General features: G+C 38.2%; 1 protein-coding gene across 2 annotated transcripts in view; it reads left to right on the top strand.

The window, feature by feature from the left end:
- Positions 1–25,953, top strand: part of HECW2 (HECT, C2 and WW domain containing E3 ubiquitin protein ligase 2) — a 183,210-nt gene that overhangs the window by 62,449 nt on the left and 94,808 nt on the right. For both annotated transcript variants that reach the window (XM_061376685.1, XM_061376677.1), the window contains exon 2: positions 13,667–14,007. In XM_061376685.1, the coding sequence (XP_061232669.1) occupies positions 13,716–14,007 (292 nt within the window). In that variant the 5' untranslated portion in view covers positions 13,667–13,715. The remainder of the gene's footprint in view (positions 1–13,666; positions 14,008–25,953) is intronic.

Here is a 25,953-nt window from a genome sequence, read left to right as displayed (position 1 = left end):
ATTCCAGTGAAAATTGTTGTCATGTTATTGCGCCTTTTTTTACTGTATTGTATCTATATTTTTCTTTTGATAAACTGTGATTTAAAACTGCATATTTAGCCATAAAAATTTGGAAGTTACCTCTGCTGTAAGGTGTTTTGATTTTGTCATTGTTTTTAATAAGGAATATCTCTGATGTGGATTAAATTACTTTTTGTTGTTACACATTGAGAAATAGAGAAAATTCCATATCAAACCAAATTAATGTCAGATTTTGGAGCAATTCAAGATGATACTAGGATGCAGTATGCTGTGGTGTCTTTGTTCTTGTTTCTTTTTGTCACATGGCATTAGCAAGTCCTTCCTCAGTACATGTGCTTGGATTTCAGTACGCCAAGGTCGTCTTAAAAACATGGGTACACAAAACAAAATGTCTTAAAGCATAAGAAAAGAATTCCCCTACATAAATAAGTGTAGGAAATTTAGGCCTCCAGATGAGATTGTCTTAACTTCTGTTTATGTATTTGGTGGTACGTGTGCTAGGATTTCTTGGCTGTATTTATAAACACTGATTTCAATCTTCTTCCGTTTCCTGGTGCTGTAGCACCTACGCCCTGGGATGGGTTTATATAGAATTGTGCGACGTTCCTGAATGTGCTCACCCTCAGCCAGAATTAGCCCAGTCTTTATTAAAACCTTTTGTTCATTTATGTCTATAACGTGACTTGATGTTGGAAATCAATGTTAAAATTGAAAGAGAAAATATGGATTTGTTACATTTGGCTTAATGTTAGACTTCTGTCCTGAGTAGTGTGACGAAGGAATGAGGAGAATATGTGTATTCTTAAAAATGAAATACTCAGAAAGTAAAGATTTAAATAGTTACTTCAGGTTTATTTAAGTCTAGTGATTGCATCTGCTGCTGTTTTTATCTGCTGCAGGAGTCTTACTTCAGATGGCTTTTTTCTCAATACACAGACTGGGGATGGGAACTGTGCTGCTGAGGACAAGTGCCTTTTGGTAGATGGGTGAGAGGATTATGAAAACCCACACAGTTTGCTGCAGGTTCCTTCAAACCTTATGGCAGAGGGTGGAGGCCTTCAGAATCCTTTATGCTTGAGTCCCAGAGGCTTTTTGTTTTGTGGATGCAATGATGAATTAAGGGCAATGACGACAATGTGAAAATGCACAGTGAGAGTTCGTTTAGCAATGGTCCGTTTCTCTGCAGGATGAAGATGAATGAAAATTGTGCAGCCTGGAGAAATCCAGTAATACGTCTCTATTTTTGGCTCAACTTATTAAAACTTCATGTATATTTAATAGTAAAAGAATTAATTCGTAATGGGTCTTATCTTTATATAGCCCAGTTCATATTGTGGTCTTTTCATTAATTGTTCATTTAGGTGCTGAAGGATTTCTGCTTCATTTACTGCAGAAGCCAGGGAAAGCAGCAACTGCAGCAATAATCCCACAAGAAAAAAAAAGCAGCATGTGATCACTGAACTAAATAATTAATTGTAATGTGTACTCACAAGGCAAAGAAGCATGTGTGGTGATAGCTTTGATACCTCTTGCTCCTGAGTGGTCTGTGTTCTGGCTCAGACAAGTTTATCATATAGAGAATTTGGACCAGACACAGACAAACGTGTATTGGGATATGCTTGCAGGTGATGTGGGTGACCATGGGAGTATCATTTTTGTCATAGTGGAGTTTCTTAGGGCTCTTAACTATTTTTCTCTTCACTTGACTGTGATTACAGATTGTAAACTGTAAACCAGAGAACTGTTAGAGAAAGCTTTTACTATGTTTCCCTTTTCCCTTCTAGTTTTCTCTTTGAAATTTAGTGTGTTTCTGCTTTGAGGCTGCTCCCTGCAGTAGACTGTCACCCCAGAGCTGTGCTCCTCACCTCTGACAGCTTCAACAATTGCTCTGCAGCTGTTTAGCGTTAAGCAGGCGGGGACTTTGTATGGCATAGAGTATGTCTGTGTCTTGCCGGTGTCTTTGCTATATCATAGTAAATGCAGGCATCATCTGATAATAACCTTTTGATATAAATTAATTCATCTGAGTCACATAGCTGTGAAAGAGCATTTGTCCAGAAGAGAGTAACTAGATACCAATCTGACTTCTTGTTATGAACATGAAGAAGTACTCTTTCTTGAGTTATCAAGCTAAAATGTTTGCTTAAAATTCTTTAGTGTTTTGAAAAACAGTTGTCATATAAGAGCAGTTGTCATATAAGAATTCTGTTGTAATGTTCAAGCATGAAATTCTGAGCTAAAATACATTTCTGGGGACAGTCGGAAGTGGAATATAAAATTGGAGTTTGCATTTCTTTAAAGCAAGTAGCTAGATTGGGAGATGACTGCTCGTTGTTATTTTCTGATTTGTACAAGACAACCAACAGAGCTGGTTTGTTTTAGAGCCAGAATGTGTTGAGTATGACAAGTGATATATCCTGTAAGTGTGAAGGGCAGTATCATCAACACCTTGATATACTTTCTACGTAGATTTATTGAAGCTGAAGATCAGCATCTATGTATAATACTGACAAACAGTGCAAACAGAATTCAAATAGCTGCTCTTTTTTTTTTCCTTATTCTGGGCTCTTTTGTGCAAGTTATAAGGAAGCAGCTTAAAAGAGTAAGTTTAGCGTAGAAAGAAGTCTTCAGGGCTTTCTATCTTTGTAACTTCTGTAAAGATTACATTAATAGCTATTTGGTTATCTGCAATTTTTGTAAATTCCTATAGTGGACATAATCAGCACTGCATTTTAACAGTGTGGTAGTAGAGCAATGCAGTAAGTTTTGCTCAAAAAAGTATGTACAGGTATGGGGCTTAATTTTTACCATTTAGCTCCAAGTTTTTGTGTAGTTTGAAGTGTTATGAAGGCAGGGAATTGCAGAAAAGCTGAATAATTCCTATAGAATCTAGGAATATTGTTATGCAAAATATAATAGCATTGAAATATTTTTGCTAATGGTACCTCTTCCTTAAGGACATACCTTACACAGTCAGCAAGCAAATAGCATTGCCTTTGAACTGGCCCAACTAACAAGTCCTCTACTGCTTCTGCTACTTTCAGGGCTGTCTTTCCTAACGGATTGCTTAGTATATTCTCAGGCAAAACAGCTCTGTTAAACTGTAGGCAAGCCAAAATGTTCTGATTTTTCACTTCAGCCAAAGAGTCTTCTCAAATCTTTATGGAAATGCACTTTCTTTGGGGACATTGTAACTGGTAAAATGTTCCTAATTGAAATACCAGAAGGGTAAAATGGGCAGGAGGATGGAAATTTGAATGTGTACTGACAGCCAGTTAAGTTCACTCCAGCAAAATTGTTTTTAAAAACAATTGTTTCCTGTTCTCCTGATCTACTGATTGTATCTATAGTTTATTTATAAGACTTAGGTACACAAGACTTTGAGTTGTTTTTGGTTTTACTTTGTTCTTTGAGGAGACCAACTGAGCCTTTTTTAGGCATCTTCCACCCCCAGTTCTCTGTCAGTTTAGCCAGGTTAGAACTTGTAAAAAATGGGGAATCAGGGAAATTTTTACCTTTTTTAAATTTTACTTTTAGTCTGCTTGTGTATTTCAGCTATGGAATTCTTGAATTTGAATTCAATGATTGTATGTTTTACACAAAGAAATGCCACTTTTCAAGTCGATAATACCCCTTTTGTAACAAATGAATAAATATCATGGTGAATTGAAAGGTGTGCTGCTTTGAGAGGAGTAGAGCACTTCTGTGTTTCCTGGTAACACAAATCTCTCAGTGTGAGAGATGTATCTGTTCTGTGGTGGTTTGATATCATTTCAGTGAGTGAAATCAAATTTACATTGTAGAAAACAGAGCTTGATAATGGGAATGATTTTATTGGATTCGGACTTGGATGAGTAGAACAATGAAGGTTCATTCATATTCATGGTACATTCCAGGGATTTCCATCAGTACAGAATGGATTTCCAGTTTAAAATAGAATAAAGATAGATTTATGTAGTTGCTTATTGTGTGGTATATATAGTAGCTTTTAATAACTGCCAAATAAATACTTAAATCCGGCTCTGCTGAGTATAGCTGAAGTACAGCTGTCATTTCTGGATGTGACACTCATTGAATACTATCTGCATTGGTATGGATTGCAGAGACTTGGAATGAAACTGCAGAACTAAAGTGATAGTAAGCAGTAAATAACTGTATTACTTTTTCTGTCAAGTGTATAATTTTATAAATGGCTTTTTGAATTATGGCTTCTTTGGCCTGGCAATTTTTTATTTTGAAAGAAATGCATATTTTCTTTTCTGTTTGGCAGGCTTTTTGGCATTGTACTCTTTCTTCTGGTTATGTGTTTATTTACTTTCCTGGACAGACAAGTGCTAAATTGTTCTTTTATGCAGAAGTTCTATATTTTGATCTTTATTGTCCCTTGTTGTGAAACAGTCTTTGGAAAAGATACGTAATTGGGGAACTCTGGAAGTCCTAAAGACAGGAGGGACTTTAAGGAGAGTTAGATGAGCTACCCATTCTTGTCATTAGTATGTTCTTGCAGGCTTTCACATATGTAAGTATGAGCGTATATGGCAGCTTATTCACACAATAATTCAATACACATTTTCCCATCCTGTAACAAAATTGTTTCTCATGGATATTACATTCTGTTTTTCTGGTTTTGACATTTGAAGGGGGCTATATCTTAGATGATGACCTGATAGCAAAAGGCTATCAGATATGACCTGATAGCAAAAGGCTAAACTGAGACCAACTGCGTAAGTATTTTGAGGGAAATTCTTCAGATCAACCAGTTGACAACAACTAGCAGCAGATACATCAGTGTCATGAACACTGAAAATCAGTCCTATGGCAGTGGTGATTCTGATGTTAGAGTTTATAAATAGTAATATGGTAATCATGAATTATTCAAGGCCATAGTTTCATGATATGCTGGGTTTAATGGCTATATGTCTCTACCTTCAGTCTGTGCCTCAGTTGCAAACTCAACTCTTTGAGAGTGGTGCTGCAGGTAAGGTTACTGAAATCTTGGTTAAAGCCACCCCAGGAAGAGGGTAAGGGGCCGCATAATACATACACAGGCCATGGCCATGTAACACATATGGAGCATACAATAGCCGCTTGGCTATGAAATTGCACTAGAATTTCCACTCAAGCTTGTTTCTTCATGTGAACAGTTTAAGGATATCTGGTATGTTTAACTTGTAAATTTCTGTGCAGATCTTACATTGCTGCTTCTGGTGAAAGACAGGGATGAGTTTTAGGCCATGAACAGCTTGCATATCTGCAGGGCAATACTAAGGTACATCTGCAGGGTAGCTGGATCCCATAGCCTGGCAGCTGTGGCAGAAAGGATTATATGAATCCTCCATAATCTCTTCAGTGCGCATTCAGACAGGTTATCCAAGCTCTCAGTGTTGAACACTGTAGCTCACCTGGCTGAGTTTGCTTGAAATGTTTCAGGACTTACTTACTTCATCTTAGCTGTGGGGATAGCATTGAAAGGACATGGGACACTTGTCTACACTGTCAACACAATACGTTGGTAAGTACACTGTAAAACTGATATACCTGTAGACATGCCAACCTATACATATGTGTGTATTAGCCTCTGGATACTTATTTATGAATTCTGACTTGGGGCCAGATGTTCTTTGTACCAGCTAGCTCCATGCTGAAGCTTTTGTATGATTATTAATACGGTAAATTGTACTTAAAGCACAAGAGTGCCTGCTGGGCAGGGTGTATAGACCTGTCAAAAATACACAGACCCCTTCAGACTGCTGGTCTTCATTAACAGGCTTGAGCAGTAACTTTTGCCTGATGGAAGGATGTAAGCCTTGCGCAAGCAGCTAAGGTAATATGAGTGTTTGAGCTACAGAAGTGTGTAGGGCTGGCTTTACAACGGAACTGCACAAAACTGCATTGAAAGGGTCTAAAATATTAACATTCTGAATTAACTGAGCTATTCTCTGGCCAAATAATGTGTGGCATAGACTGGTTTTTAAAAATACATATTTATGCTGAATGATACGCTTTCTCCCTTAGGGAAGATTTTCAGCTGGTATATGGTGGTTTTGTAATCTGAGCTGATGTTTAACATCTGAGCTGAGTCACCAGATTTAAATCCAAAGGAGACTACAATATGCATGTGCACGTTCTCTCTCATTCCTCCCCCCTCCCCCCCCCCCCGTATGGCACCATCCCTGTGAAATTCCACTACAGTGATTTTTAGCTTCACCTTAAACCATATGAATACAGTTTCCAGAAGTAAATTCTGGTGCTAGTTGTGTTTTCCTGGCAGAGAGTTCAGAGGATGAGTTAGCAGATCAAAGGCAGGGTATTCTCAGCACAGCTTACTTTTTTGTTGTTTTGCCAGTGGTTTGGGTATGACTCAGAAGGGCAGGAAAGGAAAAGGGCATCTAGATAAAATTCTGCCCTCTTTTGCTTAGTCTCAGGTTTCTTCGTCTTCCTCCACAGGTCAAGACAGGGAGTGATTCTGGTTCTCTGAATTGCTTTTTGGAGGAGCCTCTGACTCTTCACTGGGGAGGCCAACTGCCTAGCACAGTGCCTGCCTGGCGTAGGGCATGTAATGTAATCTGGCATTCACATGGAGATAGATTGTATGGAGAAGTCAAAACACTTCTCTTAGAAGATTTACAAAATGCTGCATTTTTCAAGATGTTTTCGACGTCTGTAGCAATTTCCTTGATTATAAAGGAAACCTGATTAAACTGTCCTGCACATATAGATTACTTTTTGAAAACTAGCAAGTTTATTAAATTCTTTCATCATCATTGCTTTGGGCTAAACTGCTTTTAAGAGTGTCCAGAAATTGTCCTATGATGAAAGTCTAGGGGGCTTTGAGGAGAAAGTAAGCAAATCAGCAGAAAAATGAAGTGTTCCTGAATTTAGCTTGTCTCTTGGCACTTCTGGGTAGAACAACTTATATTTCAGGACAGATACATCCAAATAGCTTAAAGCTGAATTAAAGTAAAGTTGAATTTTACTTCATTTTGGAAAAAATAAATGAAAGAACATTTAAGTACTTAAACTGTATCTAAGTCCTGTGTCCGTTATGATAGTAGTTTCCTATCATTTTTAGTATCTTTTCAAGAGCATCCCAAGTGAAGGAAATACCCAAAACTGTTTATTCAAGGAAAAGCAGTGAATACAAATTTACTGTCAAATGTGCAAGTTGGATGAACTGGGCATAAAAGAGAGACATGTTTCCCTTTTAATCTATCTTTAGTATCCTTGTAACTAAAAAGAAAATGGTATCAGAGGTGTAATGATGTAATTTTTCAATTTTATGACATTTCTCTTCTGCTTTTAATTCAATCACAAATTCTCTAGGTTTAGAATGATCACTTTTTTTTCCTCCATATCCATCACTGGGCTTGTTTGTATGATATACTTGCAGAATCTGTTACTTAAAACGTGCAGACCTAGTGAGCACTCAGGCAGTTTATGTAGCAATATTGAACAGTTACGACTATATTTTGGCTGAAGGATCTCATCAGTTCTTGCCTGATGTTGATGCTCTGAACTGTGCGGCTATGTAGTATAATGGTGGTTATAATTTTGAAGTACTGAACTTTATGGTCTAGTGGAAAAATACTTAATTTCCACTACATGATACAAGGTGATGATATTGAATCATCCTAAAGACATATGATATAGCAGTGGTCATGTAATTAGAGAGGCCTTACCACCCTCTACTTGGTAAACAGTGGAGAAAACAGAGAATCCAAATAGGTGATTTTTCTTGGCTCTTGAATACTGTGTCAGCTTTTACATTCGTCTTTACCTGGATGGCTGAATAGGAAGCCTCCTAACATTCTAGCTTAACTGGAATCTGATAAAATGTTAGTTAACGGAGAAGAATCCTAATAATCATACATTAAAGTACTTTTTGAGAGAAATTCCGTTTTGCATGTCACAGAAAACCTGATGAGTAGAAATTCTTGGAAATTTCCCAGGAGACATAGCAAGAAAAGGGCGTCTGGGCAGAAAGGAGGAGCTTTTCTCTTATTTCTGTCTGTATAGAAAAGGGTGCTTCATGTCAGCTTTATTTGTTTTGTTTTTAAACAGACCAAATCTGTGTATCCAAATAGTCATAGAATTGTTAGAATATAGGCCTGGAAGGAAATTTAAAGAGCTATGGAGTTCATCTCTTTGTCTTGGGCAAAATCAGTTACTGATGAACTTGCTGAGTAAGTAGCAGTTGAGGTGCCCCTCTGTCCTGCTGGGAGAGCTTGGCAGCTCTTTAGTGCTGAAAGGAGGATAAATACAGGCTGGTTAAGCTTATGAGTTCACCATATGGTTAACCATCACCCAGCTTCTTAGCCAGGTGTTGCAGCTGACAGTGAATTCTGATTGTTCTGCTTTTGTCAGAGTTTCTTACAGGTTTGAAGACAGCAGATAGATAGCTGCAACTGGATTGTAGTCATACCTTATCCCAGAAAATAGGCCAAGTTTGGGTTCTTTGGGGAGAAAAATACTCAAATTCCAAATTTATTAAAGAAGCATTTTGTTTTCTCAGCCAATTCCAGCTCAGAGCTGATCAGTTTGAGCCCTTTATTGTAGCATTTAGAGATCTTTGTACTGAACAAAGCAATTTGTATAGTTGGGAATGCAGAATGTTTTCTGTTCTTCTTATTCTTAATTCTGCCTGTATAATTATATGGATTGCTTATATCTGCATAGGAATATCATTTGAGGGAGATACCAAGCATCATCTGAATGTGTCTAAAGAAGAGCAGCAAAGGTTGTGAATGGTCTGGAGAACAGATCCTATGAGGAGTGGCTGAGGAACTGGGGCTGCTTAGCTTGAAGAAAAGAAGGCTCAGGGGAGACCTTATCGCTCCAAGCAACTACCTGAAGGGAGGATGGGTCGAGGTGGGGGATGTTCTATTCTCCCAAACAAGAAGCAGTGGAACAAGAGAAGATGGCCTCAAGTTACCCCAGGGTTCAGGTTGCTTAATAGGAACAATTTCTTCAGTAGAAGGGTTGTCAAGCACATCAACAGGCTCACTAGGGGAGTGGTGGACTCACCGCTCCTGGAGGTATTTAAAAGGCATGTAGTGCTTAGAGACATGGTTTAGTGGTAGACTGGGCAGTGTTAGGGTTGGACTGGATCTTAAAGGTCTTTCCCAACTTAAATTGGTTCTGCGAGTGGGGAGAAAACATGGGGGCCAGTTAGTCTGGACCATCTGCCCATCTGATGTACAGCGACAGGGATGCTGCGGTGCAGAGCACTCTCCCTGCCGAGCTGTGGCTGGTGGCTGCTGCACTGCCCACCTCACCTTGCTCCTCGTGTGGTGACCTGATGTTGCAGTGCAGTGACATGAATCCAGCCACCCCGTGATATGTGTGAATTGTTGCTGCCCTGCACCTCTCAGGGTGCAGGTCTGGTCCAGCGGGTAACCACTCATGCTCTTGGGGCCAGACCTGTAGTGTCGGGTTACAGTAAGTCCTGTGGGAAGAGGTTGTCAGCATGACCTGTAAGCCACATAAAAGATCACTAACATAAACAAGAAATGAATCACTGTTATGAGCAAGATAAACATGGCAGTGTGTGAACTCTGGTTTGTTTTGCCATGGTGGGGTGGGATTTTTTCGGTTATTCCTGTGTTGGAACTGCTGGACTTTCATTCATGTATTCTTTTTTAAACTACCGAATGTTTGACTGCACATCATAAATAGTTTAAGGTTCCTTTTCAGTCTCATTCAGTGAAGAAGAGTGGGCAAGGAGACTTTTCTTATCTGTGTTTTGTATATTAAATGGAACTTTTTTCTGAGTTGTGGTCACTCTATGATTAGTGATTGAGGAGTATAGTTAGAAATAATCCTGAACCTGGGCCATTTAGGGATTAAGAGGAAATCAGTCCTATTTCTCTCTAAGCTTCTTGTCAGGTATTGAAGGAAACTGTGATACAGATAAGCAGCTTTTGTACAGGTTTCACTTTTCAGCTAAATGCTTTGCTAAAGTTAGTATCTGCTGGTTTCTCAAATGCCTGTATTTTCCCTATGCTATTGATTCAGTTTCCCTGTTTCAGCTTGCCTTCACAAAATAATATGCCTTGCCAGCTTGGTCTGATACTCGGTGAAGTCGCAGCTGTCATCACATTCAGCCTGATTAGCCAAACCTTCATGGCAGGGCAGGTGCACACAGCTAATCATGGGTATTGTCTTTACAGTATAGTCTGGATCCAAATGCTGCCTCAGTGGTGCTTAGCAGGAATTGAAGGTGGGAGGATAATTTTGATTTTCAGGTCTGGTAGGATGTATGCATTAGTGTATTGTTAGTTATGTGATTAATGCTGGACATGAGGAATTGTTAAACAAATGCCAGATAAAACAGTTCCTTTTGTTGGCAAGAAGGCACTGTGCAAAGTTTTCATCCCTTGCCTATAATGAAGGCAGGGCTCTTTTTTCCCTTCCATCAGTCCTTACGGTTTGGGGTTTATCGTAATCGTGTTTTCCCCTTTTACAATTTGAATCTTGTATTTCTCTCTTTACAAATCTTCGTAATTAACATCCCAGCTTACTGTGGGATGCTATGTAGCAGAGTACTGTCTGACACTGGGGCCCCTTTATAACCTTTTACACTGAATTTAGAAAACATTCTAAAAGCTTACAAGTCCTGGATTTTTGGAGGCATTTTTTTCCATGAGAGGAGCTCATTTACATGCTAGTTTGGCTTGTTCATTGCAAATAGTTAAAATTTCTTTAAGTTATGTGATTTATTGGGATCATTGTTTAAATAATGACTTTAAAACGCTTGGATTTACGATTTTTAACTTTTTTCTCAGTATGTTCTCATTTCTCAAACTGTCAGGTGGTCTGAGCTAGTACAAGTTAGTTCTCATGTGTCCTTAAACATGGATAAGTTTGTCCATCTGCCACATATATACTTTCAATATGTTCCAACAAATGTCAGTTCTGCCCTGGGTACAGCGTACTGCTCTGCAGCTGAAGGAAGCTTTTTATCCCCCCTATTAAAACTTTGCCTTTAACTTGTAATCCTGCTGCATGATACTTATTTTGCAGTGATTTTGCTGCCATAAAACCACTGGGTATAGTAGTTCCAGGTGACATAAACCTCTAGTTATGCGATAGAAGAAAATCAACTTAACGGCAAGATGTCAGTCTGTGAATTAATCTCACTTGTGCAGAGGGTGGTGGTACCCAGTCCACCGCCCTTTGAGACTTCTGGTCTCAAAGTCATCCAGGATTTTCAGATCTAGTAAATAATACACTGCATAGAGAAACAAGGTAGTAAATTCTCTGACTCTCGTTTAAGGCGCGTTATACCAAAGTTTTGCTTTAGTTACCAGCACTGGTGGAGTCAGAGTGCACGGGAACATGACAGAGAAAGGAGATAGTGAACCCCACTGACGTCCAGCACCAAAAATAACATGTTTTGTGTATGCAGCCAAAACATTGCTCATGTCAGGAAAGACTGTGTCATGTACTTTGTGAGGTAAATATGGTAATCTCCATGTCACTTCTGCATACGTAGAATTACTGAACTGAATTTTTCTTTCTTTTTTGGCAATATTTGATTCTGAACCATGTACAGTGTGTGATGAGTTGCATACAGCTGGATGAGTTGCATACAGCTGGATGAGTTGAACTTGTATTTTTCCCCTTTGTTAGTTTTTAATACCTCAAAACACGTCCCATTTTAAAAGCTGAAAAATGGCGGAAGAATTTGTGATGCACTGGGAGAATGCATATACTGTTATTAAAAAGAAAACTAAAGATGAGTAATAGAAGTCATGGAAAGAGGCATGTTTTGAAGGTTCATCCTGTGGAGAAAGAGGAATGAATAGGAAAAGAAAGTCCTTAAAATAGGAAAATTGCAAACCCCCTTTTCTTTTTCTTGTTAAAATCCCATGATTTCTGATCCACGGTTGTTGGGATCTCCAAGTGCTCTACTTGTTTTTTCTTCTCAATAATTAAATGGTTTTTGACCTCTAGAGGCAGAGGTTTCTGTTTAATAAACCAGTTGTCAGATATTTGATTGATGGTGGTAGTGTTCTGTAGATCTAATTACAATTATAATACTATGGAAGTGGCCAACCAATCCACTCTCTTCTCATGGGCTCTACCTAATTCTACATTATAGGCTTCCTTGCTTGAAACAAGGAACATAATAGCAGGTGACACTCAGCACTGTCTGACAGTGCTGGAGTTATTTTAAGAGGACAGATAGATCTGCATATGATAGCTGAAGGCTATGAGACCAAGGAGAAAGCCCAATAATAATGCACAGGTATCTCTTTGCTTTTTTTAATACACACATTTTTCTTATATGTGGTTATTAGTATGTATAAAAATAAGGAAATCTTTCCTGTAGTAGGTATCCTTCAGAGAAGGTATGATAATGGAATAATTGATGTTGTCAGTGCTTAAGTTGGGATCTAGCCAGAAACATTGAAATACTACTTTCAAATTGTGTGAAGAGTGTAAAGAGCTCAGGACAGAATTTCTTCCTGGTGAACTCTGAAGTTGTTGCTGGACAGGAGGACTGCTTTGGTTTGATTTGGATTTGGAGAAAATACAGGTTTCCTATTCCAGGGAAATAAAGTACAGAATATCATTTTCACAGTTTTGACTGAAAATCACATTACCAGGAGATTCATTTTCTCGTGAAGACAAATGGTTTTGCTTGATGAGGACCATTTTATTTCCTCTGTAAAATAAAGAAACAGTTGATATAAACTGTAGCTTTTGAAAAAGGCAAACTGTTTTGGTCAAAGTCACGTAGCTTAGATAAGGAAATTTTCATGCTCCTTCTGTTGCAAGAGGTTTTCTCTCACCATTCTGTGCTCCTAGGAGCCGCTCCTCTTTTAATGTTTCACTGTTCTTGTATTTAATTTCTGATGATTTATCTCACGTTGTGAGTAAGGTGAGGGCTTATTTTCAAATGGCAATAGTTTTAGCTATGGATAAAGAGATGCGAGTTCTGCTTCTGAAGGTATGGTGTGATGTTATTGTCATGGCCATTTGGTGAAGACCACCTACTGGTCTGCAGGGCTAGAGCTGTTGAATTTGTGAGGCCTTTGTTTTATGATATATGGAAAAGAAAACAAAATCTGATGGCGTAGAGAAGCTGAATATATATCCGTAAAGTACCCCAGTCAGTGGTCTCATGTGGTTTTGTATGGTATAGAGGATTTCAGGTGCTATGTTTTATATCTTAAAAAATAAAATCCTTACAAAATGATTTTATAGCAGTGATACCATATTTCTACTGAAATATGTCCAGCCTTGTTAGTATCAACACTTCACTGATTCTAAACATACAGTGCATAGAGCGTTTTGTTGGAAACTAACAGATCTAGGTGAAAGTACATTATATACTGCTGTGATATCTTTGGGGGATGCTGAGTTCATTGTCTCTTCAGTCTTCAAGCTACTATGAGACTTAAATTAGTGTTATTACTGTGGCTCTTCTTGCTTGATAGATCTTCTTGGATGTTTTCCTTTCTGTTGCTTTTTAGCTTATAAATGTTACTTCATGGTGTGTGGCTAACTGAAGTGATAGAGTAATGAAGTAAAAGATTATACTCAGTCCACTTTAGGAACGTTTATGCACTAGCACATCTCCATTTAATATTTGACTGAGTAACTTTTAACACTTCCTTATTTTTCTTCTTTACTATAGATCTCTGAACAACAACTTTTTCACGTAAACTGACAGAAGTAGAGAAGAGATGGCCAGTTCAGCCCGAGAACATCTGCTTTTTGTGCGCCGCCGCAACCCACAGCTACGGTATACTCTGAGCCCAGAGAACCTGCAGAGTTTGGCATCTCAGGGCCCCATGGCTGAGAACATGAACTTGCAGCGTGCCAACAGTGACACAGACTTAGTGACCTCGGATAGCAGGTCTAGCTTGACAGCCAGTATGTACGAATACACCTTGGGGCAATCTCAGAACCTCATCATTTTCTGGGATATTAAGGAAGAAGTAGACCCGACAGACTGGATAGGACTTTATCACATAGGTAAGTCAGAAATATTTCTGTAGTTGTAATATTGTAACATTTCTGTGTGTTTCTTGATGTTTTGCCACTTCGTATTTCCTTTTCTGATTCATGTTCTGGCACACTGCATAATTAGTCTGAAAATAAAGTTGAGGTAAGACCTCTGAGAATTACTTGAAATGTCATTGTTTTACTTAGTGCAGTGAGCTATGTAAAAATATGATTCTAATCAATGTAGATCTGTTTCTACAGTGACCTGCTAGAATATATGTGCATACAGAGTGTGTGCCTCTGCTGGTGGCTGGCTCACATACTGGAAAGTTTGCAATACTGTGTGCTTCATATGACCTGACAGGCTTATTGTCCGATGTTTGTGCAGGTTTTCTGAAAAGTAGATTCTTAACAGTTGTGAAAAGTTGTTTTGTGTGTCTTTGATTTTGTAGAACTAAAATGGTATCAATTCTGAAGAAATGAGAGTTTCTGCTTATGAAGAATTCTTGTAAAAGGAAATCCTCTGAAGAAACTCTTTTGTGTGCTTTTTTGTGCTGTCCAGGATAGTTCATAGGACAGAGCTGGAAAGAGCTTTAGCCTGGTGTGGAAGGGCCTGTGGGCAGTGTGTGCATTAGCAAATAATGTGGCTCAGGAATAGGACAAAATGGTTGGACCATCAGCAGCATATTTAAGTTGGGATTTTCCATTGTGTTACATTTAATCACATCCTGAGATCCAAACGTTCCTACTGTATGTATTGTTTGGAGCTGTCCAAAGGACAGTCTTTATGCGTCCACGCTAGGAACTAAAGTGCAGCTAGAGGGTAGCTTTAGTGATACATGGGGGTTAGTTGCCTTCTTAAGGAATCTAGTTCATGTGCACTAAATTAAGTGGGACTGATAGGTTTTGTTTCAAAATTGCACTGCTTCTCTGAACCTAATTACTCACGGAGAAAGGAAAGTCAGCTCAACCTGTCAAAAGCATGTATAGCAGAAACTGGTGGAAAGGTCTGACTGCTGGAATTTTGTCCCTGCTAGGTCTAAGCTTGGTGCAATGAAATTGGTCTCAGTAGAATTTTGGAGAGATATTTGCTGTGCCAGCTTTTTCCAAGATGTTCCATCTCTGCATCACTTAATGTTACATGCTGTGTAGATGCTGTTTCCAGTTCTCATTCTTTTTTTGTCTGATATTTTTTTCCAATGTTCCTGTAGCTCCACAAACTGGACAGTGTTGTCTTGTGCTGTTCCAGTGCTTACATGGATATATATATATTAGAGCTGCTGCATGATCTGCAGTCTCTCCTGGAATGAACTGTGGGTATGTGCTAACATTTAAGCTGCCTAAATGGAGTGTCTCCATAATAAACAGAAATTAATCCTCCCAACAGCATTAGCAAGTGAAGTGTGATCTGTGCTGTAAAATGCACAGACTGCTAAATTGAGCTTAAACACTCTCATTTAAATACATTGAGAGCTTCATCTGAATAAAGTTTTGACACCCCTTCCCATTGTTTCTTTTTTTCATGGTTCACAGCACTTCATGTTTGGTATCCAAGATGCTCAAATACAGCATCTTTCTGTAAAATTCTCACTGATTCTTATTATAGGCTATAAGTGATTTTTAGCCTACTTTCGTGATTAATAATATTCCTACTTTCAGTGTGTTGAGCCACTGAAGTACAAAATAATGTTTAGTTACCACAGGATAAGAATCGGAGAATAAGAAACAGCCAAATTTATGCCTTTTGGGGCTTAGAGCCCCCATCATGCTACTGTGTAATACCAGAGTGAGTGTGTTGAGTTTCCTATTTTCATGTTAAATGATGAAAGGAGCTCACTCACGTTAGCTTTTGTGTCCACTGCCACTTGAAATCCATGAGTACTGGTGAGAATTTTGTTACTGATTAAAAGAGATTTGAGCAGAGTCTTTCCCTACAGATTTGTGTTTTCATCATTCTGAATGATGGAGTTGCATGGTTTTATACAGCGGAGAGGTAAGGATATACTCAGCCTGATAGGCCTCCCTGTCTATGTCTGATTTAGGATTATTGATAAACTCTTTCTAGTACTTAGCATCTTTTAAAAATAAAAAAATAAAAAATTTAAAAAGTCGTATGAGTACAACCTGAAAACTTTTAGTTTTCTGAAATTTTGTAGACATAGTTAAGTTAAACCTTACAGGATTGCAGGATTTTAAGTTCTTTGTAATAATTGCCATGAAGTATGCCCAGTTCCCACTTACTCCTTTGGAAGTTGAGGACACTCCCTTCTTGTTTTCTCAGGAGAGGGATGTTTGTGGGTGAATATATTTAAAAACAAAAGCACCATTCTCAAACACATTATTAATATTCAACGTAATTGCTTGAGGTTATCCTTTCTGTTCTTCCTTTAGGATGAAAATCATTTCACTTACAAAGTTGCTTTGGCACTGCCTCCTGAAGGCAATGTCAGTTGTACTCAATAACGTAAGACAGCACTAGGGCTGTGCCAGCCTACTGCTGGACCTCCAGCAGCCCCCCATATCTTCTAGTAAAGCATCAGTTTTCAAGGAGCTATGAACAGAAAAAGGCAAATATTTTGCTCTTATTTAATAAAACCCCATAGCATAACTAAAAATACAGTAATGTGGCTTTTTATTTTTTTTTTAATGTTGGTTATACAGTTAACTGTCACCAATTGGATCAATGTTTTGAGAGGGAGAAAAATGGTTGTTAATTTTGTAAATGAAGAGAAGGTGAAATTCTAAAAATGAGCATCATTCTGAGCTCAGGTATCATTACAGAGAGATCTGGAAAAAGACAGAAGTGATCCAGGTGCATTTTCACTTCAAATTAATTTTGTAGACTAAATCCAATGTAAAAGGAATTGAAGATGACACACTGGAAGCTGGTTTGCTTCTTCATTCATTAATTTATTTAATTAAAGTGCTCTTATTAGCTTGTATTGTTAGAAAGCAATTCTGTGCTTTTGAGTGTGGTTTTTCTGCATGGCTAGATCTGCAGTGGTTCACCAGGAATCCCACCAAACTTACTTCTTATTAAAAGCCTGACACACCACTGTACACATCCACTCAGACATGGATGGTGCAGTTGGTCACAAGACTGGCAGTAATCAGAGTCACTGCCTTTATTGGTGGGTGGTTAGCAGATGATTGGCTTACACTAGGGAGTAGTAGATGGAGCTTCTTCTAGTGCAGTACAACTTCAGTGAAGAGTTTGGCCTGTGAAATGGTTATGAAAATAGTTGTTATCTTTTCAGAAGAGGAAAGCCATAGAGGAGAAAGGCAGAATCATCTTATTCAGAAGGACTGATTATTTTTTTTTCATTCTATTTCAAGTGCATGTGATATTTTTTTTTCCAGAATTGTGTTTTTATTATTTAAAAAGGGAGGGAAGTCATAAATGAACAAATACTTTGTAGAAAAGACTGCATATTTTATTAGACATTAACTCACTATAATGTCATGAGGATAATCGTCTGCAGTAACTTTTGGTTTTTCATTTTTAAATGCAAGAAGTGAAACCTAAATGTGAAAAATGCTCTACATAGCTAAATTCATCCTCAGTGTTTCACAAATTTTGTATTTTAAAGGATGTTTTTAGTTACATGTGTGGGTTTGATGATTTTAGTACCATATTCATGTCTTCCTCTGTTCATTGCTTTGTGGAGCTAAAATGTGATCTGCTTTCTTGTTGAGAGACTGCTTTGTGAAGAAGGATGTCTTCTTTTCCAGTGTATTCCTAAGGATTACGAGAAGGAAAACGTATGTGAGAGACACAGCATATTATGTGAAAGCAGGCATGCTTTTTCCTAACTGTTTCTGGTTTTGTACTGTCTGAATTTTCTACAGTGTTTGTATCACTTCTTGAGCAGTCTTGTCCATCAAGTTTTGTTGAAGCATCTTTTTAGCTCCAGAGCAAAATGCGTGGAGAATGCAGATAACACATCTATAAAAACACAGAAAGGTGTCCCACTGAGACTGCTTGGAAGGGAGAAATGTTATTTCTGAGTTTTTGCTCTGCTCATCAGGCAGTGTTGCATGAAATGTGAAATCGTCAAGTCTGAAATGCAGGTTTATTTTGATTTCAGCTTAAATCTGCCTAGAATGTGCTTCTCATTTCCTCTTTTAGGACCAATTCTTGTCACTTGAATGTGGCAAGGCATGATGAAATTTGGAGAGGGGGCTTTCTTGTAGAGGTGTCATACCTGTGTTTACTCTGAGGAGTAAACGTAGACTTTTAATCTTTCTGTCCCAATGAGAAGGAAAGAAGAGGTCCATTCTCTCCATTTTTCTTTTTAACTTAAAAACCAAAACAAAACAATGAAAAAAATCCTACCCCAAACAAACAAAAAACCCAACCGAACCCTCACTAGGGTTTAGACTGAAAACCTTCTTCTTCTTTTGAAGTGGTAGAAGACTAGAATTTAACAAACACTTGTAGCATCCTGTTAGTTATCATGAAGTTATCTTGTTCTATACTGACCCAGCTTTTGCTCTGTACATGAGTGTTTTAAAATGGTTGTTCCAAGTAATATTGATGTTATTGGAGTTTTTCAGACATTTTATTCTCTAATTAAGAGGAATCTGCATCTTGCTATGGGAAGAATGGTCAGGCTCTGGAGTCCTATGGTGAGTAAGGCTGAGCGAAGTATTGGAGCCAGTTTGAAGGGACTATGAGAAACACCAGTTTTCTTGCTGCGTAGCAACAGGGTACCATGACCTCCTTGGGAAGTGAGAACTGTTCAGGAAGATGAGCAGGTTGACTCTCCACTGCTTGTGGGATGGTGAGGGAAGTTGAATCTTGATGAGTTTTATGGGTTGCCATAAGGTCTCATATTTAAAGAAATCAGAAAGCACAAAATAAAGAATAAAAAGTCAGGAGAGAGAAGCAAACCCTACTTTTGGTTCAAAAAGATTACCTCCTATGGCTGAATTGCCCACGTTGGCCTAGTTTTGTCCTAATTTACGGAGTCCTAGTTATGAGATGAATGACCTTATTCTAGAGATTCTTAGTATGTTTAAAATGCTGGCTATCAAAGGTCACTGTATTTATTTTCATTGGCTGCATTTCACGGGCTGCTTGGCTTTTTGTTATACCTGCAGCATGCATCCACACAGCATTACAAAAACAAAAGCCCCTGATGCAAAGTTATATAGGGCAATTTAGATAGGATCTAGGTTTATACTAAGCCTTCTAAGGTAATGGAGTTCAGAGGCTCTCCATTTCAGGTCAGACAAGATTAAAAAGAAAAAAAGCTTTCACAGAAGCTGCTTTAAATACGCTCACAATAGTGACTAACATTAGATAGAGAGATTATAAAATGTTAAGATACTTTATTCTGAGAAGATTTCTCTGGTTTCCATTATGGAACACATACAAAGTAATAACTTTATTATATTCCAGAAAAGCCTGACTAATCACTCAACTTTTTTTTTTCCCCTTCCTGTTCCAGCAGTATAAGTGCCTCTCTGTACTTTCAAATATGAGCAGTGCTGTTCATGTCTACTGACTAGTTACTAGGCATTACAGTATAAGTTGTGGTTACTTCATATTTTGTCTGCAAACTGTAGGCTTGACTTTTTATGTAGAAGAGTTGGTCTTTACCCAGCTGGCTCCATGGCTTAAGCTCTTTGGCTTAGGCTTCCAGGAGGCTGGCATTGTGCTGTTTGTCATCAACCAGTGGGGATTTTGGTGGTTTTTATGATATCATCTGAATATCTTAGTGGTGTCGTGATTTTTATTCTCTTCAGAAATAAACAGAAGGACCAGCTATGGCTATGAAGCTCTGGAAGAGCCATACCTATACATGTTGAGATGTCAGTGAAATTCCCATTGGAGATGTATGCTTAAATAATATGTATAACAAAGCAAAATTCATGGTCAACAATAAGTAGGATTATAGAAGAGAACTTGAATTCCTCTTGACCTGCATCTGGGATTGGCACTAGTTTGTGGATGTCTGATGTTGGTAGTTGTGGTAAGCAAAAGTGTGGGGAAAAAGCTGCCCTGAAATATTTAATTTGCTTTATATTTAGGGAAAAGTCATCTCTTGAGTGGGATAATGAAAAGCAAAGGCAGTCTAATGCAGGTATTGTATCCTAAAAAAACGGGGTGAGGCTTACAGTCATTTAAAACATAATTATAACAAAGAAGGGGCTTCAGTAGCTTTCCTTCCAGGTACTTCATTTCAGTCTTAATCTTTGCTTCCTTTCTGGATCCTGACCCACATGCAAAGATACTTTTTTCCCCAACACAGGATTTGGTACTTTCCCTTCCTCAGTTGTGAACTAGTAAATTTTGCTTAAAAATCAGTGTGTGGACAATACAATACCTTCTCTTTACTGCAAAAGTTAGAAGGCATGACTAGAAGGTGCTTTCTCTATGCATTTTCATTGCATGCAACAGGTACCTTAAAAGATACACTCACTGCATTAAAATACCCTGGTGGTATTTGTTTTAAGAAGAGCTACTTCCCTGCTAAAAAAAATAAACCAAAACCTAGAGTCTTGTAGCATGGTATTTGTGTCTGAAAGAAGTTCCAACTGTGACAAAGTGTTCCCAGAACAGCCAAACTCTTCAGTTAATTGTGTGTTGTTATGGTTTTGAGATCCCTCTGACCTGAAAATGAGACAAACGTAGCTGCAGGGAGGACACCTTCGTCTGTGGTGTCAGTAGCTTTCCACTGCAAGAGGTTTTGGCAAGAGAACATTTATAATCCTTAGGATAGAAAGCAGTGTTCTCCCTGTCCTGCCTTATTGATGCAAGTGGCTGTTCCAGCAGATGGGAAGATAACAAATACAAACACTGGATAATGGAAAACAATGTGCACTTCTGAGTTTGTAAGATTTCAATTTGCCATAAAATTGCCTTCTGTTAGCATGGTTTTTTATTTGTTTGAAGGAGGCTGGCTTTCATTTTGACTTTCCTTTTTGAAGACATTTGCTTAGCTGGTTTCTATCATCAAACCAACACACCATGTAGTATTTTCCAAATAATTTGGGAAAAACCAGTTACTCCAAATACCTGACAACTGGATTGAAAAGTACTTGCATTAATTCATCTATTGATTTGTTTCATGTAAGTAATAGATTATGAATTAGTTTTGCATTAAGCACAGTGTTAGAATTCCTTCCGTAAATTTTTTATAAAGTTCTTGGCTCCTTCATCTGTGTCATTTATCAGTGACTATAGAAATCTGAATTAATGGGGGAGTGTTGTAAGCTGAGTGTTAAATACAGTATGTTAAGGATGTGACTGATGTAGATAAGCCACTTAAAAACATGAGAAACACGCATACTAGGATTCTGAAACTACACTTTATTGGTGGATATGTTTAATATAACCTTTTAATATATGCTGATATTGGATACACAGGTTCATAAATTATAACTGTAGGAGGTTACTGAAGGTGCTAATTGATCCTGATAGGCCTTCTTTCCTAGGAAAGCTCATCAAGATGTATCTTGCATCTTATGCTGTTTGAGGGACAACCAATTTCAGAGAATAGCCAGATCTGACCATCTTGGAGCTCCTTTTGTACAGAACAATTTTCAGCTAGCCCTCAGCGTTACCCAGCCCTCAAATATTTTGCCACTTTGGTGTAAGAGAGGTACTGCTGTGGGGTGAAGATGCTATAGGAGAGCAGTTAAACTGACTATGCTTAGCTGGCAGTTACCCCTTGGTAAGAGCAAAGCTTACAAATGCCTGCATTGGCAGTGTTTCCTGTCTCTCTGCCCAGCAGCATCCAGGACTCCATCGCTCTCACTCTGGTGGGCAGCCAATTTCCAGGCAAGCAAATCCCATGCTTCAGAGCTTTGTTTCAAGGTCTGGTCAAACTCTCTTCGAGAGATCTGCTGCCTTTGTCTAGCAGTCATTCAGAGTTAATGTCAAACTGTTTAGTCTTCAGTTGTATTTCAAGTCACTCATCACTTATTCCATCACTAATGTGTCAGTAGTCCTTGAAAGGTTATAAAAATTAGTAGATCAGTTGCTCTTGTTATTCCTGCCCTGACCTTGGGAATAAATTAATCCTTTATATCCCAATGTGTGGTAATGCAAAAAAGTTAACCTACAGTTTCCATTAAAAAGCACTCGTTTCCCATGTGCTGTAGTGAGGAGAAGACGAAAAGATAAACAAGGATTTATTACTTTGCCTGGAAGAAGCAAGATGAGTACTGTAAATTGTTAAGTAAACGTAAAGGAGCTTATTTTGAAAATATATAGACTGTATTAAAACTAACTTGCATAGCTACATGTGGGTACATAGTGTGATGTTAAGGGAAGTAGACAAAACCTATTTATTCTTAAAGGGTGTATTTAAGAATCCAGTTTCAGCTTAATCTTTTGTTGCATGTCACTGTTAACATCAAACACTCTTTACCTGTACGTAGAAGAAGGTTTTATGGATAGAGGTCACTGGTTTCTAGTTTTCTTACAGAAAGTGTGATTAAATATGTAGTTTCTGATTTTCCCTGATAATAATTCTCTGATTGTTGCTGTTCAGTTGCCATTAGAAGTTTTCATTGTCAGATTTAGTATGAACTCTCATGCTTCATTATATAATTCCTTCCTTGAGAATTTAAGCTTTGTCTGATGGTCATAAATGTGATTCACATGAGTGAAGTCACGCTTGAGGATAGTTTTTGACAGATTAAAACTGAAAGCTTGGACCTACCATGTGTCATCTGTGAAAAGGACTAAGAATTGAAGGCATTTGGTGCTTTGCAAGATCAGGACCTTAATCGGTGTTTTATCTTTGCCAGCAAATGTGATTTCTTGCATATAAAGCCAGTTAAGCCTAAATGGGTTTGGCTTTATAAGCTGAAATATGCATAGAAAAAATACTTATAGTGCAGTATCAGGCACATACAGTTGTCACTGAGATAAATATCTAGTAATGACCTTACAAAACAGAAAAAAAACATCTTTCTGTATTCACTGTATCTTAATCTGTATATAGAGTTTCATGCACAGCATGGTTCAGCAGATGGTAGTCTGCAGGGAGAGGGAAAATTCAGTTCAAGTTTTCAACGTAGATGCATCTCTGAATTTTCATAGACTTACAGACAGGCAGTCGCTTTCAAGATGCTGGATAAGGAAGTGACAACCATTGTTGACTTTCATATATGAAAGTCAGCTATGAGTAAGATTTTTAGGAGTTATTGATGGGGTAGTACTCAGTGTACGGACAACAACACTTCCTTTGGTGTACTCCTGTAAATTATTTGAGCTGTAAGATGAAAAGTGCATTGTCCAGTTTCCTTTGAAAAACCCCACACCTGTGAGATTTTTTTGGCAAGCAAAATCAAAGACAACCCACCTGACTTGAGTGGCATTTCACCAAATGATGCAAACAGCTTTATGATTTTCATTGTCCATTCAGCTAGATGCTCTGAGTCATTAGCACATAAGATTTTGATTTTGAAGAGCAGTCCTAATTACAGCACATTTAATTGAGTACACTCCTCTCCTGCTCAAGCAGTTAAATAAAAATCACCACGTTTCAGATTAGTGTAGATTACTATCTTCAGTGTACTGCCCATTGGCTGAGCAGCCCTAAACTGGCAGAGCATTTGTTCTTCCAAGACTGCAGAAAGCTCTATTGCCCATTTAGCATCTCGAATGGGATGCAGGAGAGCAGCAGGGGTAGCTGCTGGGAACCTGCAGGAGTGTGTAACCAGGAGCAAGAGGAACTGTCTCTTCGGCAGTAATTTGCCACTCGACCTGCTCAGCTGCAATATGCAGCAGTGACCCAGCAGACAAGGTGTGATGGGATGTGATTTGTAGGCTGCTGTAACAGAATGCAGGTCTGATTGTGCTTTTTGTAATTACTTATTTATGCTCTGGGTTTACTTGTATTGCTTGGAGTAGCTGAGTTGGCAAGCCTTTGTCCCTGGTTGTATTCAATTCTAGGTTTGTTTTTTGCCTGCAGAGTCCCAGGGAATTACTGCTCTTAATAAATATTCTGCTAGGAATAAAAAACTCCACCTATGGAAATGTTATCTGTAGGTGCTTTAAGGATATTTACACAAATTAATAAAGCTTCTTTGCCTTCGTTAGTCTGTACAGCTTTGTGGTCCTTTTTTCGTGTTGCATGTTAACACTGCAAGAGAGAAAGCTTTTTACTTCTGAAATTTCATGCTGAAAATGTAAATAAGCAAGATGTTTATCTCCTTTCTTGACTTTCAGTGATGATTTTAATATAATTGGCTTGGATTTTTGGCACTGGTAAAATTGATACTGCCTCTAAAGAATTGAACCTGACCTTTGTGTTTCTTTTAGCTTTGGTCACGTCAAGTTTAATCTGCAGAGCCATGTAGTACTTATCGTAAGCAGCGTTTGGCTTCATCTGCTCTCATCTTCATGATATGAGCCTTAAAGATTTGACACTAGAAGTAAATACATCAGTATCCTTTTTAAGAGGGGGGAAGTCATTCCAGTTACTCTGAATATGATCTATGATTCTATTCTATGATACAGTGGTGCTGAAGACAAGTTAGCAGTTTTTCGGTTATTACAGGAAAAGTCTATTTGTATTGTCAGTGCATTAATCTGGAGTAAACTGATCCTGGAAATTCTAAATTCTCTTCTGCTGAAGTAGATCCTGGGCAATCTTCCAACCTCCTTTTTCACTCTTCTGCATCTACTGCATGAGAGGTAATGAAGAATAGGTTAATAAGATGCTATTGCTTGGATAATGTCTTTTCACTTAGGACTGCTGTGCAGTTACATGTAGTTAATCAAGACTTTGAAATAAAATACCATTTTAATTGCCAGTGGATAACAGTTTTCTGTTTTACTAGGGCATGAACTAGCATTTACTTTGAGATAGGCTATTTGGTACTTAAGAATATTTATTAATGTCTTGGTAATATTGTAGATATCTACACAGCAGAAACTCTAGTTATTGTGAACAAATTGAAGTTATGTGTGGGTTGTTGGGTATGAAGTATGTTCATCTCGAAAATGTATTTGTCTAAAACTAGAGTGTTGTGATTCTTTACAGATGAGAAGAGCCTGTTAAAAGGATTTGGTTTCAAAAGTCTGGAGCAGGATGAACTTGTTCTTTTAGAGATCCCATTTGCTTGCTATTCAAGAATCTGAATTACCACTTAGCATTACTCCAGTTCTCTTTTTGCTCAGATAAGGGCTGATCAATTTCCTTATGAAAAGTAACTTTCTGGAAATAAGCTACATAACCTGAAAAAAGGATTTTTTTACTTTTTTTTAACCTGATACATTGGCTTGCATTGAGTGTGATCTAATTTGATTATAGTTCTCCTCCGGATACTTGCTGATTTGACTTACTATGCAGTTAACCAACCGCTTTGTGTAGTGGAGCATGGCAGGAGGCAGTGCGAGGCTGCTCCTTTATGGGCCACCTGCTAATCCTGTGGTTCTGTTAGCGGCAATGTGAAACTATGTCAATAAAAGAGAGGTTGGATGCTGGCTTTCCTATATGAGGTAAAAGCTTTACAGTATGAAATATTATTGAATGTTGGAATTTGCATGTTAAAAACTTGTGTATGGTGGAGCTACTAGAGTGCAAAGGGGTGTGCTAAGGTTTGGAATCCCATTTCTTTGCAGACCAAGTAAAGATGACAAATTACGTACAGGAATCAAGGGATATTTCTAACAGAGAACTCATCAAACAGAAAAATTGTGTCCAAGGCAATCAGCTGGAAAGACTGAGCAGACACCAATCCAAACTGTAAAGACTGTCAAGAGTATTGGTTAAAATAAGAAGGAGGCACCTTTCATCTTCTTGATTGAATCTGTTTGATGAATGACTTTGTGCTGCAAAATCAGAGTGCAGTTTTCTTCCATTGTGAGTGCCCCAGTTGATCATTTCTCCAGGAGTGGGATGGCATTGATGAGATTGCCTCTCAGTACTGGCTGGTGATGCTGACATGTTCTGTGAGATCCCTTATGGTGTCTGGACCATACTACGTTTCCAAAAGCTGTATGTGCATGTG

This window comes from Neopsephotus bourkii, unplaced genomic scaffold (assembly GCF_033783945.1).
Source record: "Neopsephotus bourkii isolate Nb327-2 ecotype Australia unplaced genomic scaffold, CSIRO-AGI_Nbou_v1 NB_196, whole genome shotgun sequence".
Classification (NCBI taxonomy): domain Eukaryota; kingdom Metazoa; phylum Chordata; class Aves; order Psittaciformes; family Psittacidae; genus Neopsephotus; species Neopsephotus bourkii.
This window is presented reverse-complemented; position numbering and strand designations above follow the sequence as displayed.